At 42.8% G+C, this 19,493-nt stretch overlaps 3 protein-coding genes across 4 annotated transcripts in view; 2 read left to right on the forward strand and 1 right to left on the reverse strand.

Moving 5' to 3' along the window:
* Positions 1 to 19,493, reverse strand: part of LOC101911108 (histone H2A-IV) — a 232,107-nt gene that overhangs the window by 85,655 nt on the left and 126,959 nt on the right. The window lies entirely within an intron of this gene.
* SMCO3 (single-pass membrane protein with coiled-coil domains 3) lies at positions 369 to 1,175 on the forward strand. The gene has a single exon (XM_005237362.2). It carries the CDS (start codon positions 369 to 371, stop codon positions 1,044 to 1,046), a length of 678 nt encoding a protein of 225 aa, XP_005237419.1. The 3' UTR covers positions 1,047 to 1,175.
* Positions 5,391 to 18,135, forward strand: WBP11 (WW domain binding protein 11). 2 transcript variants are annotated; one of them, XM_055807322.1, is made up of 13 exons: positions 5,391 to 5,576; positions 6,949 to 6,995; positions 7,250 to 7,363; positions 8,153 to 8,184; positions 9,392 to 9,485; positions 9,873 to 10,069; positions 10,905 to 11,038; positions 11,728 to 11,927; positions 12,772 to 12,966; positions 13,584 to 13,685; positions 14,518 to 14,826; positions 16,244 to 16,426; positions 17,032 to 18,135. In XM_055807322.1, the coding sequence occupies exons 3-13, from the start codon at positions 7,300 to 7,302 to the stop codon at positions 17,463 to 17,465; spliced, it is 1,944 nt and encodes a 647-aa protein (XP_055663297.1). In that variant the 5' UTR covers positions 5,391 to 5,576; positions 6,949 to 6,995; positions 7,250 to 7,299; the 3' UTR covers positions 17,466 to 18,135. The 2 variants fall into 2 exon arrangements, with proteins under 2 accessions (XP_055663297.1, XP_005237420.1); XM_005237363.4 differs by lacking the exon at positions 6,949 to 6,995.

The following is a 19,493-nucleotide window of genomic DNA, read 5'->3' on the forward strand; positions in this document are numbered from 1 at the left end:
TTAGATGAGAATTGTTCCATTTTTTTAGTGAACTAGTTCAGCTTCTACCATGTTCAGTTTCACAGGTGAAGAATGACCCCTGTTCATTTTACCAGTCTGCTAATTACATATTTGTTCGCTATTTTTGTTGCTCTGAGTATGTCCAATGTCTCATAAGGTCCTTTTCCAATCATTTGGCTAAAGTTCCAAAGCAAGAATTTAGATTTTTACATTTACAAGCTATGCCTTGGGATTTGACTTGTTGAGTATAAAAAGAACCAGTGATGCAGAGACAAAAGACATTTCACTGTTCTTTAAAGGCTAGGGTTATGGGTTTTGAACAGGGTAAGAGATTTCTTTTCTCTCTTGAAGTAGGCTATTTCTAAAGAATGGCATTGAGTGACCTCCTTTACCCAGATAACCCCAAAAGAAGGCAAGAATTGATCCATCTGCACCAGGAATTGCTCGACTGCATGTCCACAAATTTCCATGCAACAAATGAGCTGGCTGGAGTGCTGAATGAACACCTGGGCTGTACAATTACCCTCATTCAGATGAAAGAGAGCAGCACTGTCAAGGAAAACTGTGACATCATCATTCAAGCGATGAGTGAGATTCAGCATCAAGTGCAGAAGATTGATAGTGACATGAAGGAAAAGCTAGAGCCTGTGCTGTACCAAAAGCTGTATGACATCAAAGAGCCTGAGTTGGAGAAAATTGCAATAGCCCATAAAGTTTTTTCTGTTGTTCTTGGAGAAGCAACTTCAACAGCTGGGATGGTAGCTATCAAACTTCTTGGCTCCAACCTTATAACTCTCACCGTAAGCAAGCTCGTCAGTCTCCTTGCACAGATTGGGGCATCTGTTCTTGGGGGAATCAGCATCACCATTCTTGGGCTCGGCATTGAAATGATCCTTCATGCCATCCTGGGAGCCGTGGAGAGGAATCAGCTTCTCACAGCTGTGAGAAGCTATGAGGAGCACCTGGCTGAATTTAAAGCAGCCTCAGAAAAGTACCAGCGTGCCATAAATGAAGTGACTTCTTTGGTGAGACAGCAGGTTCAGTGAATGAAGTTGCAGTTCTCCTTCCTGCTGTGACAGTGGCTGCAGCAGCTATGCCTGCAGAAACCTTTTCAATTCATTATGGTAAATGAACTACTGATGGCTTTTTCTCTTATTAGTAGCAGCAGAGCAAGAGATGTGACAGATCAGGGAATTGGCACTGAAATATATTAATAGGGAACTGGCTTATAGATGCTTCATGGAGGTAATGCTTCAAATACTTTGCACCTTTCCTTCAGCTGTTTTCTGGAATGCTTTGTAGATAACCTTGAACTGTAATTTGTACCAGTGACAGTAATACTCACTGCTAGAGCAGCAGTGGTGAGAAGACGTGATTTTTTCTTGTTGTGTTTCTATATAAAAGATGACAACATGATGGGAAAAAAAAATTTCAACATGCTGGTCCTTGTCATCATCTGGAGGGCTCATCAGGACAGCTGTGGTTGCTATACTCTTAGTGTGGATTAGTGCTAAATCTGATAGGCTGAATTCCCTGTACGCTGAACTGCTTACAAGGACTAGCTGAAGCATATTTAACTACTATTTCCTGTCCCATCCCTGCCAAAGAAGCCAAACAGAGATCTTCTTTAAATAAAGTCTAATTCCACTAGATTAGCAGGTAAGAGAAATATGGGCCTACAGGTAAACACACAGAACCTTGTCCCACAACTGAGAGAAAGCAGCTGTAGTGCTCTAGGCATGCTTGACTGTAAATAACCTCTTATGTTCAGCAATGCCCTGCTCCTGGCAACTCATAAGTAAACATTTCTCTGAACAGTTGTCGCTGTGTTGATTGAAATGTCTGTTACAGCCCTATTAATGCACTAAATTTATTTTCAAGTGCTTTACGCAGTCCCACCAACATGGGACTGCCAAAAGTATGCTTAGATTCTGCATTTCAGAATATGCTACCAAATGCCCTTATTTTTCAGGTTTTGAAAACAAAGCTTGAAGCAAAAACATGATTTGCAGTCTCTTGCTCTGCTTTTGCTGTGGTTTGCTTTTTTTGCTTTGATCTTTGGGGGGGGGGAGGTAATTTACAAATTAATAAAAATGTACCTGAGTACTGTAAGACTTCTCTTTCCTGTACTTGGTTTGGTTGTTGGGTTTTTTTTCCTGTCTGAAAACCCAATCTTAAAACAAATAATGAAAAAAGAATAAAATTCATTATAGATGCAACTTATAAATTCTTTTTTATATCCATGATAGACCGCTCTTTTTTTAGTAAAAGCTTCCCCCATACTAAAAGCTTATTCAAATTAATGCATTTGTTAATATTTAATATTAGAGATATTAGATTATTATAATAATAACTAGATCATGCCTATGAAAATAAAGACATGGGTGAGAGCGCAACAGGGAAGATCTACACTGGATTCATAACACTTCCATTCTGGGTTTTGGTTTTTGTTGTGCAGGTTTTTCCCCCCCCCACTGTTCCCATTTTAATCATCTTTGCTGATTCCTCTCTGCTTTTGTGTTCAAAAGCCACCAGATGGCAATGCAGCTGCTGGCTTTCAAGCATCTCTGCCAGCCAGATGAGTGCTAGGTACTTACAAACTGGGACCAGCACAAGCTGCACACTGGGCAGTGTGGGTCAAGAAAGCCAATTTAGAGGAGGCAAAAAGCTCTGCCTTGCCTCACATGAGGTATTGTGGTGGGTGATATGGTGACCTGAGGCATCATTTCGCCAAGATGCGACATCTCCCATCTCCTGACATGTGGCGCCCGGTTTAGAGGTACTTGTTTAGAGGCAAGAGACTGTCGATCAGCAGAACAGTGATATTGAGTGTTAGAGAGGCAGGAGTTCCTGGCTCCTACCGACTTTCTGCATGCAAATGTGCATTCTCATTTAGGAAGAAAACCCACCAAATCAGTACATATGTTTGCAAGACTGCCCATCACTGCTATATGAGAACAGTGGAGTCAAATAAAAACAAATCTGTTGTACTTTTTAGGCAGTTTGTCCACATTTTCTTGAAAGCAAATTCCAAGCTGTGTCAGGGTAAATGTGATACGCAATAAAGAATGTAAAGATACACAATTTCTATTCACCTCTTGATAGATCCTTGTTCCTGGTGGGTTTAAAGGAAAGCTGGCTTGCCCACAGCAGCTGGTGTGGCAGGTGTCATGCCCATGAGATGTTGGAAGATGTTGAAGATGTTGAAGATGTTGGAGACTGGTGGGCGGCAGCCTGTCCCTCCGCTTATGAGGTAGGATGCTGTGAGCTCACAGAGGCCAGGCCAGCATCCCCAGCCAGCTAAGAGAGCTGCCCGTGACCTCATAGAGGGGTATAGCAACACACAGCCATAACAAGGTGGGTTTGAAGTCAAAAAACCTGCTGATCAGCTTGGGATCTTCTCAAACTCTTTCCCCCAACTCTAGCAGTAAGAAAATCAATGGGTTTTACTTGTATTACCAACAGTTACGTACTTGAACTGAGTGCAACCGGCTAGATGTAAAGGAGAGCATCCAGTGGAGTGTTACTCTAGCTTAGCTCTGTTTCTGCTTGGTAACTGAAAGTCTGTCCCACAAAATAAAAAATAATTCCTGCTCTCTCTAGCTCTCTGACCAGTCTTACACTTGGTCCTCCAAAGATGTTATAACCAGCCTGTTGATGCTTCTCCTCTAGACTCCCTGGAGCTGCCCCTTGGTATGGCAGAAGTCCCCAGTGAGAAATGAGTGGACTATGGTCCTCCAAGTCAGCAGACACTGCTGGGAGAAAGCAGTTAAGACTGAGGCAGTACCACTGTCCTCACTGAGCCCAGTATTATGACAGAAGACCCCAAGCCTTGTGAGAAGAGGCAATCTTCAAAGCCTCAGCTATCCCCCTCTCCAGTGACATAGCACATGACAGGCATGTGCATGGCTACAGTATTCCTATCACACCCCGTCAAGCATCCCCCCCCTCTGCTCAGACTGTTGTTCTGGTGAAAAGATGAAGAATTATAACTGTATAACATGCATGTTTCAAATAAGAACAGTTCCAAAGAAGTAAACAACCTGTAAACCAGCCCAAACCAGTCTAAGCTGCTTCCAAACCTGTGTAGAAACAAACACTGGATGGTTGCAACGGAAATCTGCCCTGCAGCAAATTCTTTCTGGTAACAAGAACAATGTAACAGAACAGGCCAAGGAAGCACAGGGAGCGGATGACTGCTGTGTACATGGTTAGCAAGACTCCTAGGTGCTGAGAGCTCTTGAAGCTCTGTCTCTGAGGATGCCTCTGGGCTGGCCACTTGCTGACTTAGATTTTGTGCGGTTTGCAGCTGATGTCGGTGTTAATGTGACGTGCAGCTTGTAGTCTTGCTCTTGCCCACCCTGCAAGGATCCTTTGTAATTTTCAAGTTTGCCAACTAAGCCTCCGTTATTTGAAAAACTGTAACAACATCGTGTTGCATGGTACCTTCACCCAGAGCAGGGGGTCTAAAAATCCTGCTTGGGCGTTAGACCACCTCTGCTGTCAGGTGCTTTGGTGAATAGAAAAATGTCCTTCCTGTAACCTCCCCCTGGCATGTTGTTTCTTCACGCCTGCACCCATCCTTCACTGCTTGCCCCCTCCTTATTCACAGTGATGTAACTGGTCTCCCAGGGGCTGTTTTGTCTACCTTTATCCTGGTTTTTCATGTGTCTGGGGACTTTTGCTGGGAGAGGCACTTTGGGCAATGAGGTGTAACAGTTCCTACCGAAGTGTCCACCAGCCTCTGCAAAGCTGATCACACCGCAGGGGTGGCTGCAGCGAAAGACAAGTAACAGAGCAGTTTCTGCGGTCCCTGCTGGCTCCAGACTAGCTGTGTTCATTGTATGGCCCGGGTTGCCTGATGAATGTCATCGGGTCCCTTTTCTCCAGTAGTCCCCCCAAACAGCAGCTGGCACAGGAGCCTAACCGAGGGGTGCCAAGGGATGCCAGCCCTACTAACAGGGGAGCAGTGCTGCGTTCAGGCCAACCCAGCAAGCAACGCGTATTAACGCCTGAGACTAGGCGGGCCTCCTGCACCCTCAGTGCTTCTTCGCCCCCATTCCCCACGGACAGGGGCTTCTCGCGGCCCTGCCGTGTTTGGGGGCAGGGAGGCGCTGCGCAGCCCCCCCCCGGAGAGCGCGGGGGCAGTGCCCGCAGTGCCCACGTTCACAGGGCTCCTCTTCTGCCCCAGCGCGCTTCCATCGCCGGTCGCACCGGCACGGCACTCCCGCACCCCAAAGGCGCCGGCGGCCGCCGCTCCGCTCCCCTGCCTGCCAGCCACGCCCCCTGCCCTGCCTGCCAGCCACGCCCCCTGCCCGCCTCCCGGCCCCACCCCCTGCCCACCCATAGCGGAGCCTCCAGGCGGGGCAGCGAGGGGCGGTGGAATCAGAGTCGGGGCTGACGCGCCAAAGTCGCCACTTCCGGAGCGCGGTTCCGCGCGGCGCGGCAGTCGCGCTTTGCGGCGGCGCGCCATTCGGTCCCGGTTCAAGATGGCGGTGGGGCCGCGGCGGCGGGCAGCGCGGGGGTTATAGAGGCCGCAGTGGGAGAGAGTCGGGCCGCCCCGGCCGGGCGGAGGGGTGAGAGGACCGGGGCCGTGCTGGGGTGGGGGGAAGGGGAAGAGGAAGGGAAGCGAAGCGAGGGGAAGGCGGCGGTTTGCACTGCGCCTTCGCTTCCTCCGCCGGGGGAGGAGGGCAGGCAGTCGTGTGCCTCGTGGGAGGCTTTCTTGCCTCTGTCCTCAGTGAGCAAAAAAATAATCATAACTTTAGTGGTTGTTGTTTTTTTCACTTTCGGATGTTAATTTGTAGCATTGAAGCTCTTAGCTTTGTGCCCGAAGAGGATTTGGGGTCAAGGTTTCAGAAGTTTATTCTCTTTCTCTTTAGCCTTTAAACGTTATAAATGCGAGGTGCAACTCTTAACTTCTATCTCTGTTTGGTGAGCTTCCCGCCTAAAGAAATGATAGTGGCATGCAAAAAAGTCATGATCTTAGAAAAAGGGAATATGTTTTTGGGGATCACAAATCGTGGGGTGCTCTGGCAAACAGCAGGCCACCTGAGAGCGTAACCTGGTAGCGTAAGCCGTGAGCAGAGCTCTGCAGATTTTAACTAGTCAGTGCATTGAATGGGGTCAGTTCTTGGAGCTTGCTAGGGACCCCTTCTGTTGGGCCTTAAAGTATGAAATGAGGCACAGTGCTTAAATGTCTTTTTGGGGGGTAAGGGGAGGCATGTAATTTAGTAGTTTGGAGGTAGTATCTTATGTAAGCATGAGAAAAGGATGCACATAGTGACTGCAGTTAGGCTGCAGAAAACTTCATATCGAACTTGTGAATGCTTTCACTTCGGTGGTGATCTATTTGGATGCAGTTATGGTGACTAGAAAGCTACATCCCAGCAGCTCCTAAATTTCAGAGGGTGTTCTAGATTTTGGGGTAGAATCTGTTGTGTGGTGGGATTATTTTGTTGTTTGCCGTATGTCCCGCCCCCGCTTCCCCCCCTCATCCCCCTCTCCCAACACACAATGTTTTGGCAGGGAAGTAGGGGTGGAGGTGGGGGGAGATCAGAGCTGTGAGAGAAACATCACAGGTAGTTTAGACACTTACATAGTTGAAGAAATGTCTAAAGACAGGAAATAACGCTTTCCAGAGTAACCTTTTTTCTCTGGTCATCATAACATAGCTTGAAATAACACTGATGGAGGTAGAGAGCATAAGAGCAGTGGTTTATGGGGAGGAGAAGACACAGATGTGTATGGAACACATGTTGGATACGGTGGGTACTTGGGAGAGAAATCAAGGGCAGCCTAAAAGTCTGAGAAAAGGAGGAAATTTGTGGGAAACATTTGAAAGAGGAATGGAAATGTAAAAATTGGAGAGCTCATATGAAAGTAAATGAAAAGCTAGAAGGGCTCTGATATGCTTTTATAAAAATACAATGTATGTTTCTCTTTCCCCAGTTCCTCACCATGGTATAAGCAAGAAGCTTCTCGGTTTGAATTTTGGAGTGAGTAATAATGGAGTAGATGATTATCTTAAAATAGGTGCTTAGTAAAGTAGTAGTAAGTAGGTACTTTGTTAAATAGTAGTACTTAGTTAATGTAGGGTGATCTTGATGTGAATGCCTGAGCCTGTAGTAGGGTTTGAGGACCTCACAAGTATTTGCGTTTTTTGAGGGAGCAACTTGCTGATACAGAGAAGAGAAATAAGCATATTCAACCTACTGGTGCATAGGACCTGAAACCATGTCATCTTTTCCAGATCTGTCTTTTTTAAAGGATTTTTTTTGAGGCAGAAGGGAAAAGGTCAAAATGGGGCGGAGATCTACATCATCCACCAAGAGTGGGAAGTTTATGAATCCCACGGATCAGGCCCGTAAGTATTTGTAAAAGCTAAACAGATGGGAATGGGGGAGTCTTAGGGAAGCAGATAAAAAGCTTTCTCTGATGATATGATCTTCACCTGTGAATCAGAATTGAGTTTCCCTATCTTGAAAAATTGTATTTGAGTTTTGTTAAAAAAAATCCTGATAAACCTGCTTGCTTTCATGCTGTTGCTTCTCTTCGTTTTTGCTGTAGTTATCAGTGTTCAAAGACCTTTGTACCTAGCTTTTGACTAAACTGCAAGCTGTTTCTTGGGACTTAGTTTCTGTTTGAGGCTAGAATTTGAGAAATGTTAAATTTTGTAGATGCTCTGGTTAGATGAGGGAATTGTCTAACTGTTTTTTCCTTTTGGCAGTATGCCAGATACTCTGCTAAGCAGAGAAAGAAAATCTTGACTTCCACAGTGAATGTACTTTATTTCAGATGCATACTCAAAGCCTACATATTTTTAAAGTGGGTTGTCTGTTGATTCTGTTGCAGCTTCTGGGAAGCAGTCTTTTCATGACTGCACATATCGCTCTGACTTTTGCTGCCTGTTATTTTTTGTATACAAATGCCGCTGCTTCTGGAGACATGAAGACTGCTGTATCCCTTTTGTGTAACACATGAAAAATGTTTCATGCTGTATTTATCAGTAGCAAGATGAGTTAAACAGTTATAATATGTATAAAATGAGTGAACTCTTGAGAAACAGCACTAATCTTGATGAAGGAAAGGTTCTTCATGGATTTGATTGTCTCTTTCAAGTCTTCACTTTTTCTTTTTCCCCCCTCCTTTCTAGGGAAGGAAGCTCGGAAAAGGGAACTAAAGAAGGTAAATAAAAAGATCAGGAATGAGTACAGGCAATGCCAAGTAAAAAGTATGATGTTTGTGACTGTATTGGGCTGCGGCTGATGCATAGACTACAGATGTTTTGGTTGATATTCTAAGATTGACTTCAGAAAATACTTTCCAAACGAGTAGCTTAAGAAAACATAAATAGAAATATTGTTTTGGGTAACTGTCTCATCATCTGTCGCAGTACTCTCCAAACTATCAAGCTGCAACAAGGTCTTTTACCATCTCATACCAGCATACTCTTCATGCTCTCTGCTGCCTTCTCCTCGTTTAACCTCATCCAGGGTGTGTGTTCTCTCTCTTCTCTCTGCTTCTTCCTCTCTTACCTCTTCCTTGGCTGCTCTTGTGCCTTCCCCCAGCACAGCCATCACTGCTGTCTAGCTGGACCCGCTCTGTACCCGCCACCGCTGTGGGCTGCTGCCACGTCTGGCCGTGTACTCTGCCACTGTTGCCCTTTACCCTCAGTCTCTTAACTCCACGACAGTCAGGCTTCCTTCTCTTTGATCACAATGGCTCACCTTTACCGGTGTCTGATCCAGATCCCCAGGCTCTTCCCTCCTATCTCAATGTGATCTGGATCACAGGCTATCCCCGCCTGTCTCTGCTACATTGGGCACTGCCGTCACTGTTCAAAACTTCAAACATATTCCCCAGCACAGCCATCACTGCTGTCGCTGCTCATTACACTCAGCCTCATAATCTGAAAGGCCTCACATGGGGCACCAATTGTCACAGCACTCTTCAAACTATCAAGCTGCAACAAGGTCTTTTACCATCTCAGTCATCTGCTGTGTTCTAACTTGTAACGATTACAGTTTTTGAAATGTTATTGTAAGTACTTGGGAATTAAAAAAAAACCCACCCAAACAACAGATAAACTACCTAAGACTTGCATACTTTTTTAGTGTGTTTTACTGTATACATTTTGTCAGTTGGTTATCTTGTTGATTGTATGTATCTTGATCTGAGTGAATGAGTTCTAGAAGCATTTGTAATTAGCAAGATAGCCAGAATTTTTAATTCCCTTTGCTGCAGATTTGTACTGTGGTTAGTATTTGCACGACATCTTGAGGTGTGTTTTTCCTGCAGACTGGAAATACTGAGAAAGGGGTATTTGATACAACTGTTACCTCTCTCTCTTCTGTGACACTTTTCTGATCTGCTTGATCTCTGCTTTTCTTAGAACAAAAAGCAACGAATGATGGTACGAGCAGCTGTACTGAAGATGAAAGATCCAAAGCAGATTATCAGGGACATGGAGAAATTGGATGAGATGGGTGAGTGAGAGATACCAGGTGTTGGACTTAGGCAGTGGTTTATGGAGATGCATGACAAAGTTTTAAGGGATGACTAGGAGACTAAAATAGAGTAATGTTTTTCCTTTCCTGTTAGAAGGGGAGATTCTATGAATAATGGGGGATTAATTATGATTTGAGGTGGTGTGTTGCCATCAAAGATAACTTTTTTTTTTCCAGGAAGGTGGCTGATAATGAGTAGTGTGTGTGATATTAACGTAAAGTTGAAGGAGAGGATTATCATAAGGCTGAAGACTTCCTGAAAATAGGGGTTGAAAATTGTTTGCTTTGAAGTTGTTTCGTTCATCACAGTTGTGCAGTAGAGTAACCTAGGAATTTTTGGGGTTGTTTTTTGCGGTCTTGTATTAGAGTTTAACCCAGTACAGCAGCCACAACTTAATGAAAAAGTACTAAAGGATAAACGCAAAAAACTTCGTGAGACTTTTGAGCGTATCTTGCGGCTCTATGAGAAGGAGAATCCTGACATCTATAAAGAACTGCGCAAGCTGGAAGTAGAGTATGAGCAGAAGAGATCACAACTCAGCCAGTATTTTGATGCTGTCAAGGTAATAATTATTTTTTCAGGCTTGTAATTGTGGTAGGGTATAATTTTTGCTAGTTAAGCGTAATAGTTGGAAAGGAAGAGAACTTTTGAGAGACCAGTGTATATGTCGTGGCCCATATTAAGTACTTACATGAATTTGCGTAGTATCTTTAGTTGCAGCATTTCAGTAAGGACAGCATGGGGGTTGTCAAGTCTGTTCTCATCTCTGATATACTGATTTCATTCAATGTGATGTTACAGGGGAAAGGGAAATTTTAAGTTGCAAATTAACAATATGAGAGTTTGTTTTCTGTATTGGAGAGAGAGCTTGTGAATGTGCAGTTGATATTTCTGTGAATTTCTGCTAAATCTGTTGCTGGAAACAATGAGAATCCTTTGGCATTCCTTTAAAGGGTTTTCTTTGACATTCTTCCCTACCCTACTGGAGAACATAATGTTGCCCAACTGCAAGTATCTGTAAGATTATAATTTTTTTCCTTTGGAATATGCAGCAGCTTATAACTTTTGCCTTCTGGATACTTAAATACAGACATACTTGTCTGTAGCCCCTTTGCTTTGGGGCTGAAGGTCTAAAAGGAAATGGTAATATGACTGATTTTGAAATAGTAAAGCCTTTCAGAGGTGCACTGCATGTATTTGTTTTGCATTGAAAGCTTTTACTGCTGACATTTTCCCAAGTATTTTTCATGAACTGCTACAAGATAACATGCCCTAAGAACAGACAACTTGGCAAGTGATGGAAGGTCCCATGTGTTCTGTACTCTGAAAGGTAATGAGGTTGTGCAGTAGTTTCTGTGGGAGTAACCAATTATCTCTTTTCTTCTTTTCCTCCCCAGAATGCTCAGCATGTTGAAGTGGAAAGTATCCCCTTACCAGATATGCCACATGCTCCCTCCAACATCCTCATACAGGACATTCCCCTTCCAGGGGCCCAGCCACCTTCTATCCTCAAGAAGACATCAGCCTATGGGTAAGTGAAAAAAGAAACTTGGGAAGGGAAGAAAAAAGGAGCACTCTTATTACTGGGGAGGAGCTAAGGGTAGAAACAGAGTTAGTACTGACAGCAGAAATGAGGAATTCTGTATGAGTGAATTGTACTTTTCTTGTAACCAAAGCCCTTTTAAATCTTTCTCTACTATTACAGGTTTTTGTTTAAACTGCTTTGAGTAATACACTGTATCTTCCAGTGTTTGTCTTTCTGCATATCCGTAAAACTTAAAGCTCTGCCACTTTGAACATCAATGCCCCTTAAATTGCCATATGTGTTTTTTAGTCTTACTAGTATGTTGAGTTTAAACTTCTGGTTTACTTACTAGGTTTGTCATTCTAATACTAGTTCTGTTTCTTTCAGAACAGCCTTCTGTTTTCACCAACTTTGTAATTATTTCATTCTGCTTCTTTGTTGGGATTCAAGTCTTGCTTTATTTGTTGCCTTCAGTTGCCTTCCAAAAAGCTTACTTTTGTCTGATCTTCAGCAGTCATGTCTTTGTATGGGGTTGTAAACTCCTTGAGACGAATCTATTCTTTATAAATGCTCATGTTTCTTCTTAGAAGGCTGCTGTGTAAGCAATTGAGACAAGGCTAAAGTATTCTATTAAGTGCATGTTTGCTTTCATTTGTTTGTGTTCCTACCTTTTTCATTTCCTTTCTTATTTCCAGACCACCAGTTCGGTCTATTTCTGTACTTCCTCCTCCTGGGCTTGGTGTTCCACGTTTACCTCCAGGCAGGAAACCCCCTGGACCTCCACCAGGGCCACCTCCACCTCAAGTCCTACAGATGTATGGCCGTAAAGTGGGTTTCACCTTGGAGATGGCTCCTCGAAGGCGAGAAGAGGAGATTTCTTACAGTTCTGAAGCAGGTAAGGATTTTCCTATTACTGTCTGGGGTTTTGACTTCTGTGTTTTGCTGCTAATAATAGTACTAGTACAAACATAGTGTGCCCTAGACAAGGTATTCTCTGAGCATTATGGGTGTTAATACTACTTGAAGGACTCTTTATAAGTGATTATGCCTCTGAGGTGATTCTGGTATATTTCATAATATCTGCATTATTGTTATCAGCAATGTTTTAAGTGTTGAAACTTCTGATTTTAACTTTCAGAATCTTTGTAATTAGGTTGCACAGTTTAAATATTTTCTATGTAATCTTAACAGTGCTGAGACATTGTACATAGTGTCCCTTAAGAAAAACACAGCCATCCTCAGAGAAGTCTTCCTTTTTTTAAAAAAAAAAGACCCACAAAAAAACCCCCCACAACCAAAACCAACCCTGAAAACCCACCCCAAACCAAAATCACAACAACAAAACCCCCAGCCAACCCTGGGTATGCATTTGGTAGGAGAGCCTAGATCCTCCTTTTCACCCAGTTACTGTATCGTCCTTAGAAACTTGTGAATGGGTAGATCAGATTTATTGCATACTGGAAAGCATCAAAGTATTTTAATAGTGGACTGTTAGCAAACAAATGGTCTAATGAGTTACAGATAGGAGTTGCCTTCACTTGTTTCTATGCAAATTAACCAGCTGGTTAATAGTCAGTCTTATAAGTAGACTCTCAAGACTGTGTGCTAAACAGTAAAGGGTTGACAATATGTCTATGCTGTTGCTGAGGGGATTTTTCTAACTGTAGATATAAACTGATGTGTAAGACAATGTTTTGTATTTGAAGTTTATTCATTTCCTAATACTTTGCTTCCTGCAGGACAGCGAGGGCATGAAGATGATATGTCCAGTACTAGTGAAGATGAAGGTTATCCTGAGGATATGGATCAAGACAAGCATGATGAGAGTAGTGATGATAGTGACAGCGATAGGTCAGATGCAGACAGTGAAGGCGAGGACTTTCTGCATCGTGATAATGACAAGGAGAGGGAAGGTGGTGAAGAAAAGAAATCAGGTATGGTGGGAAGCTGCACATGGGGGTTAGATTTTTTTTATTTTTTTCCCCCAAGAGAAACACTACTTAACAGAGTATGTGTCTGTTCTCCTGATGCTGGGGTGGTGGTGGAGTAATTTGTTTAGCCAGCTAATTCAGTTCTAACTCACCTAAATTACAGCTGAGTAATTTTTACCAGTAGATGGATCAGAAGGAAATGATCTGGAAGTAAAGTATATCTTAAATGGATGTGTTTTCTTAACAGTTGAGTTAGCTTAGTAAGGTTGCAAGCCATTTTTCATCTGAAGCACTGAATTGACAGGGTACCCTACCGAAATTAAGCCTCAATGTAAAATAGGCTTAGTGATTTGAATACTAAGACAACTGAATTTTATGCTACTACTGCTTTTGGGTAGTGTTTGGGTTTTTTTTTACTGCTTTGGGGAGACAAATTGATAGAGAATACTAGATTAGCAAAACTTCAAATAATCAGTAACACCAATGTTTTAACCCTTATGTAAGGAGCATCGTTATGTTAGAATGATATGTTATCCATACCAGGTAGGAGACTTAAATCTATCTTATTTTTATTTTCTTCCCACCTCCCACCACCCTTGCCCATGCTTTGCTTTCCCCAGGTCATAGTGTACGGTTTGCAGACATGCCTGGGAAGTCACGAAAAAAGAAAAAGAACATGAAAGAACTGACTCCACTCCAGGCCATGATGCTACGAATGGCAGGTGAGTGAGATGGGTATATTAAGTGGAGGTAATGCCATTAGGCTTCCAGTTAAGGTTTATCCAGCAAGCTGACTTCTGTTTGCACAGTTTTTATTTTATAGAGTAAATATTTTACTGGTTACGATGCAATATCTGCTAAGAGTATAAACTGTGGTTAGGTATTTGTGGATTTGGGTTTTTTATTATTATTTTTAATCTACTAGTGTGTGTTTTGCACAGCAGAGTTGAAGTTATAGTAGAAACAGGGGTTTTTTGATGTACTGGGATAGTTTTTTTCAGCTAAACTTTATCTTGCTTTTTAAACAGCTGCTCAAATTAAATACGAACTTTTTAATGAAAAAGAAAGGGTGAGTCTGTAGGCTCAGCCTGTAACCTGTAAGGATTTGTACTCCCTAAAAATAACCTTTTGCAGAAATAAGTTAACTGATAGAGTGAAGATTGGTTGGTTTGTTTTGGAAAGACACCTTCAGTGTCTTTCGGAGGTGCTGGAGCTTCTTGGACACAGGGATTATGTTTATTTTGAGGTTAAGTCCCCATTTCCTTCCCTTCCCGCAAGCTCCCACAAACTATAGATAAAATAGCTGCAGTTTGGATGGGTAGTAGAAGTTTCAGCTCCCGTGGGAACAGATAGCTCTTGGTGGCAGAGTTCTGTCTAGGGTGGATTTATTTTTTCAATTTCTTATTTTCATTTTATGTTTAACAATAAAATGTGATCAGTTTCCTTTGAAGTAAGGTTTATCTTTACTCTTTGTATTCTGTGTGCTCAGGTTTCTCTGATGTTCACAAAGGTATTGTCTGTGGACAGATATGATAAGTATGTCTCCATTTCCAGGTCAAGAAATTCCAGAAGAAGGGAGAGAAGTGGAGGAATATTCAGAAGAGGAGGAGGAGGAGGAAGACGACTCAGAGACTGAAGAGACATCACAACAGCAGCAGCAGCTTAGTGAGGAAGCTCTTGCAGAGACTGCATCATCTACTGCAACTTCCCAGGCACAACAGCAGCAACCGCCTCCACAGCCTGTTCCTCCAACTCAGATACAGGCACCTCCTATGCCTGGGCCACCTCCGCTAGGACCACCTCCGGCCCCTCCACTGAGGCCCCCAGGTCCGCCCACCGGCCTTCCTCCTGGCCCTCCACCAGGTGAATACTTTGGTTTAGTCTGGTTTGGAAGGTGCAGGCTGTCGGTACTACAGGCAGTGTATCAGTTTGGGAGTTTTGAAGCTACAGGATGTGTACAGATGCAGTGCAGGAGCCCAACGTGGTAATTGCTGAGACCTGTGTGCTCTCTTCTGTCGTCAGTCTGTTGCTGTACTGCGCTTTTGAGGCATCAGGCTCTTGTAGCTGTAGTCTGCCTGATGGGCACTGGCTTGTTTGTTAGCACTGATGCTGACAGGTGGCAGTGGAGCCAGCACTGAGAGTACGAAGAACAGGGCCTGGTGCCACATGCCTCTCCAGTTTTGTGCCTTCCCCCTGCCCCCCTTGTGGCATTCTCCCCATGCTGAGTTGAGGCATGATTAAAGAGGTTTGTGAGCTGCTACCTAGTTATAGGTTTTGGTGTGGTTTGGTTTTGTGGGTGGGGTTTTTTTGGCTTTTGTGTGTTGTTGTTTGTTTTTTTTTTTAAACCTACAGTGTAATGAAGGGTTCTGCTATTCTACCACTTGAATGAATGTATTTCAGTCTTGTTAGGGTAGATAAGTATCCTTGGATGAAATAAGTAGTAAATTTGAATTTGTATCAATATTAGACTGCTTAGTGACAGTTAGCAATAAAGCCAATCAGTACCGGTTTGGGGGGTGTTTTATAGTGTAGGATTATTTTTTTTTTTTTGAGGGCCATCACTTGAGTTTCTTTGATCTGGAGAAAGACCATTTATTTTCTGTAAGTTGATGACATTGCCATATAGTTGAACTGGATAACGTAACAGGTTGTTTTGTAATTAAAAAAGTGTATAAACCTGTTGCTTGTTCTTAAATTGCTAAGATAACAGTTGGGCAATAGTGAGGAGCACTATATGCTATGATTTTAAAGTATTTTATCCTATATGAACACATTAATATTTTTGTGGGTGTGGGCAGGCATAGTTCCCTTTCCAATGTCTTCCTTGCTGTTCCATTTCTGATACTTTGTAGAGGGGGAACCTCAAGCCATTTACTTTCAATAGAGCAAAATTATTTGTTTTTCAGGCCAGAAGGGCAATCAAATGTCAGAATGAAAAGCTGGATTTCTTTTTTTAGCTGTTTAAATTCTGACAACCTCAGCTCGATATCTGTTCTCAGCTATTGCTTCATTACATGGGGAGAAGCCCTTTTTCCAAATAGGAGATGATACTTATGTTTGACTATTATGAAGAAGCTTTACTGTAAACTCTACAGCTGCTGTCTCTTTTTGAGACTTCTAGAAGATCTGTTTAATCTGACAGCTGGCTAGTGGTAGAATAGCGTTTGAATTACTGTTGAAGATCTTTAGCTGCTGGGATAGTTGTTTTGTGTTTTGTTGGGGTTTTTTGTTTGGTTTTTTTTTTTTTTAAACTGAACTGTTTTTGTATACTTGCTTTCAGGAGCTCCTCCGTTTCTGAGACCTCCTGGCTTACCAGGATTGCGTGGGCCTTTACCTCGACTTCTGCCACCAGGCCCTCCACCTGGGCGACCACCTGGCCCTCCCCCAGGACCCCCACCAGGTCTGCCCCCAGGTCCTCCTCCACGTGGTCCTCCTCCTCGTCTGCCCCCTCCTGCCCCACCAGGTAAAGTGTTCTGTTTGGTTCAGTACCAAGTCTTTTGTTTTCCCAGTTCTTGCTGTGTTGATGAAGCCAGTAAGTATAATCAGTTACCAGTTTGTTCCTGGCTGTGTTATACTATTTTCCTGTGTAATAATAATTAATGCCATGCCACTGTGTGTAGTTTGGTAGCAAGAAACTTGTCTTCAAGAGGGGAATTTCAGAGTTTAAACTTCTGCTGGACTGTTTCTGAATAACCCCTGGGTACTATACTGGTGCTCTACTTCATGAGTTGGAGATAAGGATATTTGGTTTTTATGCCTGGTCAGACATTTTTCTGATGAGTCTGAAATTCCAGTGGGATGGATTATCAAGAAACCTTATTTTCAGTGTATAACTTTAAAATTTGAAAGGGAGCAATACACAGACTTTCAAAATCTGAGGACCAGCAGCATTTGGTCCAGGGTTGGAAACCTTGTATGTTTTGGTTTTAAAGCCAGTGCTGCTGCATTTTTTCATTTGTTTGTTTTTGTTTTTTCCTTCTTGGCTTTCTGAGCCTGGGTGCTTTTTTTTGACTAAAGTTTGTAAGACTTCCAGGTGTGGAGTCAGCTGTTGCTTCCTCTTCTTCACAGGTATCCCACCTCCTCGCCCAGGCATGTTACGGCCACCTCTGGTGCCTCCGTTAGGACCTGCCCCACCTGGGCTCTTCCCACCAGCTCCCATTCCAAATCCTGGGGTACTGAGTGCCCCACCCAGCTTGATTCAGCGCCCCAAGGCAGATGACACCAGTGCAGCCACCATTGAGAAGAAGGCTACAGCCACTATCAGTGCCAAGCCGCAGATCACTAACCCCAAGGCAGAGATCACTCGCTTTGTGCCCACTGCCTTGCGAGTGCGCCGGGAGAATAAAGGGGCTTCGGCCGCCTCCCAGAGAAAACAGGATGATGAGCCTGCTCTCCCATTAACCAAAGCTGCCCCTAAGGCTGGATCATCTGCCCCTATCTCTGTACAGACAAAGGATGATGTGTATGAAGCTTTCATGAAGGAAATGGAAGGTCTTCTGTGACCTGTCATAGTCCTAGTCAGCTTTCCTGCCCCTCTGAACACAGATCAGACCGCCATGGAGGAAGGAGAAGGGAAAGTCCTCCTGCAAGCAATGAAAGGGCTCGCATGACAGGGAATGGTTCCCTACCCACAGGTTAACTTGTCAGTATGCTCTGAATAGAGACTGCTGCAGATGAGGCGTGTCTGGAGACCACCTTTCAGACCACTTGGTGGAAAGATACTACAGTAAAGGCGGTGCTGCTTCCCTCAAGTCCTCGGTCTTCCTTGGAGGGAGATAATGGTACTCTGGGGAGGGGGGTGTGGGAGTGGGGTGTGACTATGCTCTGCCTGAATCCTTGCACATCCTGAATGCTCTGGTGAGGGTAGTGGAACAGGTTTTTAAGGAGCCAGAAAAGTGTTAGCAGCATTTCATACGCATATGGTTGTCCAGGTCTTATTTTCTGTACTATTCTTTTCTGTAAATATTTTATAATCCTGTTTTTTTTTTTTTAGTTGCAGTGAGATTGATCAATCATCTTTCTTCCAGGGTAGTCAGGGAGGTAATTCATGGCATATACTGTACACTGGAATTCCACACCCTATCCCCTTTATCGTCATCTTGATGGCTTTTCATCAACTGGGGAAACTTCATTTTGTCTTGTGAAAGACAATAAAAGTTCAGTGTATCAAAATACTGCTTTCCTTGTTATTTGTCTAAAACTAGCACGTAGATGGAAAGGGGGAAGGTTTTTTGCTGATCTTGAGGGAGGATGGAGGCATTCTGAACCTCAGAAAAGCAAAGCAATAGCTACATTATAAATAATACATAGTCTTTTTAACTGAAGTTCTGCTCTATTCTTTTAAGTTCTTAAACATCCCTTTCAGCCTTTGTTGGTAGTTTGTCCTGAAGTATTACTAATAATTACAAAACTATTTTATATACTCTTATTGAAAGGTTTACTTCATATCAAGCCTCAGATACCCACCGTATGCATCTTGACCAGGCTACCATAATTAAAATTGTTTACCAATTTTTACTTAAGAGCTTGACAGATAATTTTACTTGTGGAAAATCTAATTTCAAACTCTGCGAAGTTAGTATTTTTAATGTGCAGATCCTTTAAAAAAGACTCATGTTTCTATTCTAAGGAATTATTTTATTTTGGCAGAAGTATTCCTTTAGCTTCATTCACTAGACTGACAGAGCCAAATATTCCAATAACTGCTACCACATGCAAGAAACAAATATTTAATCTTTATTCTAATCTTTATTCTAATCTGAAATGGACTGCAAAATCTCTTAGGATCTTGTAGGCAAGTCAGTTTTAAGACCAGTGGGATCAGTTGTGTTGGCAATAAGCCTCTCCCAAATGAGCTGCATCTTCACTGATGATAAATATTTCAAACATGCAAAGTTTTGTCTGGAATGCTGAATTTGAGCACAAGGCCTAGTACTAGTAGTTAGCTATTTATGTAGGTGCCTTCATGCAATTAAAAAAAAAAAAAAAAAGAATTTTTCAAGTTATGATACAGCATGAGAGATTGATAAAACTTCAGTGTCCCTGTTGAAGGGCTTGTGGTGAGTTTCTCGGTGATTTCAAGAGTGAGTCCTCTAACAACATACCAATTTCTAGATGAATATATCCAGACTTGTGGGTTTTTACATTTTTTTAAAATGAGAATTCGTGTTAGGCTGCCAACTAGCAGATATCTCAAACAATACCTTACTCTGGCTATAAGCCTCAGACTTGGCTGAATACTCAGCATTTTGAGGTTAAATCTGTTTTAAAGAGACAATTATTACCTATGCAAGCTTTGATTCTGTTTTCACAAATTCTGGACACAAACAAGTTTGTATAACAGTTCTCTTCCTGGTTCAGGAGTTAATTGCATTTGTCAGTAATATCTTAAATCTTTTTTTAGTTATGGTTATGGAATATCCCCTTTATTTCAGCTTTTAAAGAATAAAGACAAAAATGCTTTTTTTCTGGGGTTTTTTTTTTTTAATTGAAATGCGTGGTGATTTTTTTGATGGAAGGGGCATCGTTGT

The sequence above is a fragment of the Falco peregrinus genome, chromosome 6 (genome assembly GCF_023634155.1).
Source record: "Falco peregrinus isolate bFalPer1 chromosome 6, bFalPer1.pri, whole genome shotgun sequence".
NCBI classification, from domain to species: domain Eukaryota; kingdom Metazoa; phylum Chordata; class Aves; order Falconiformes; family Falconidae; genus Falco; species Falco peregrinus.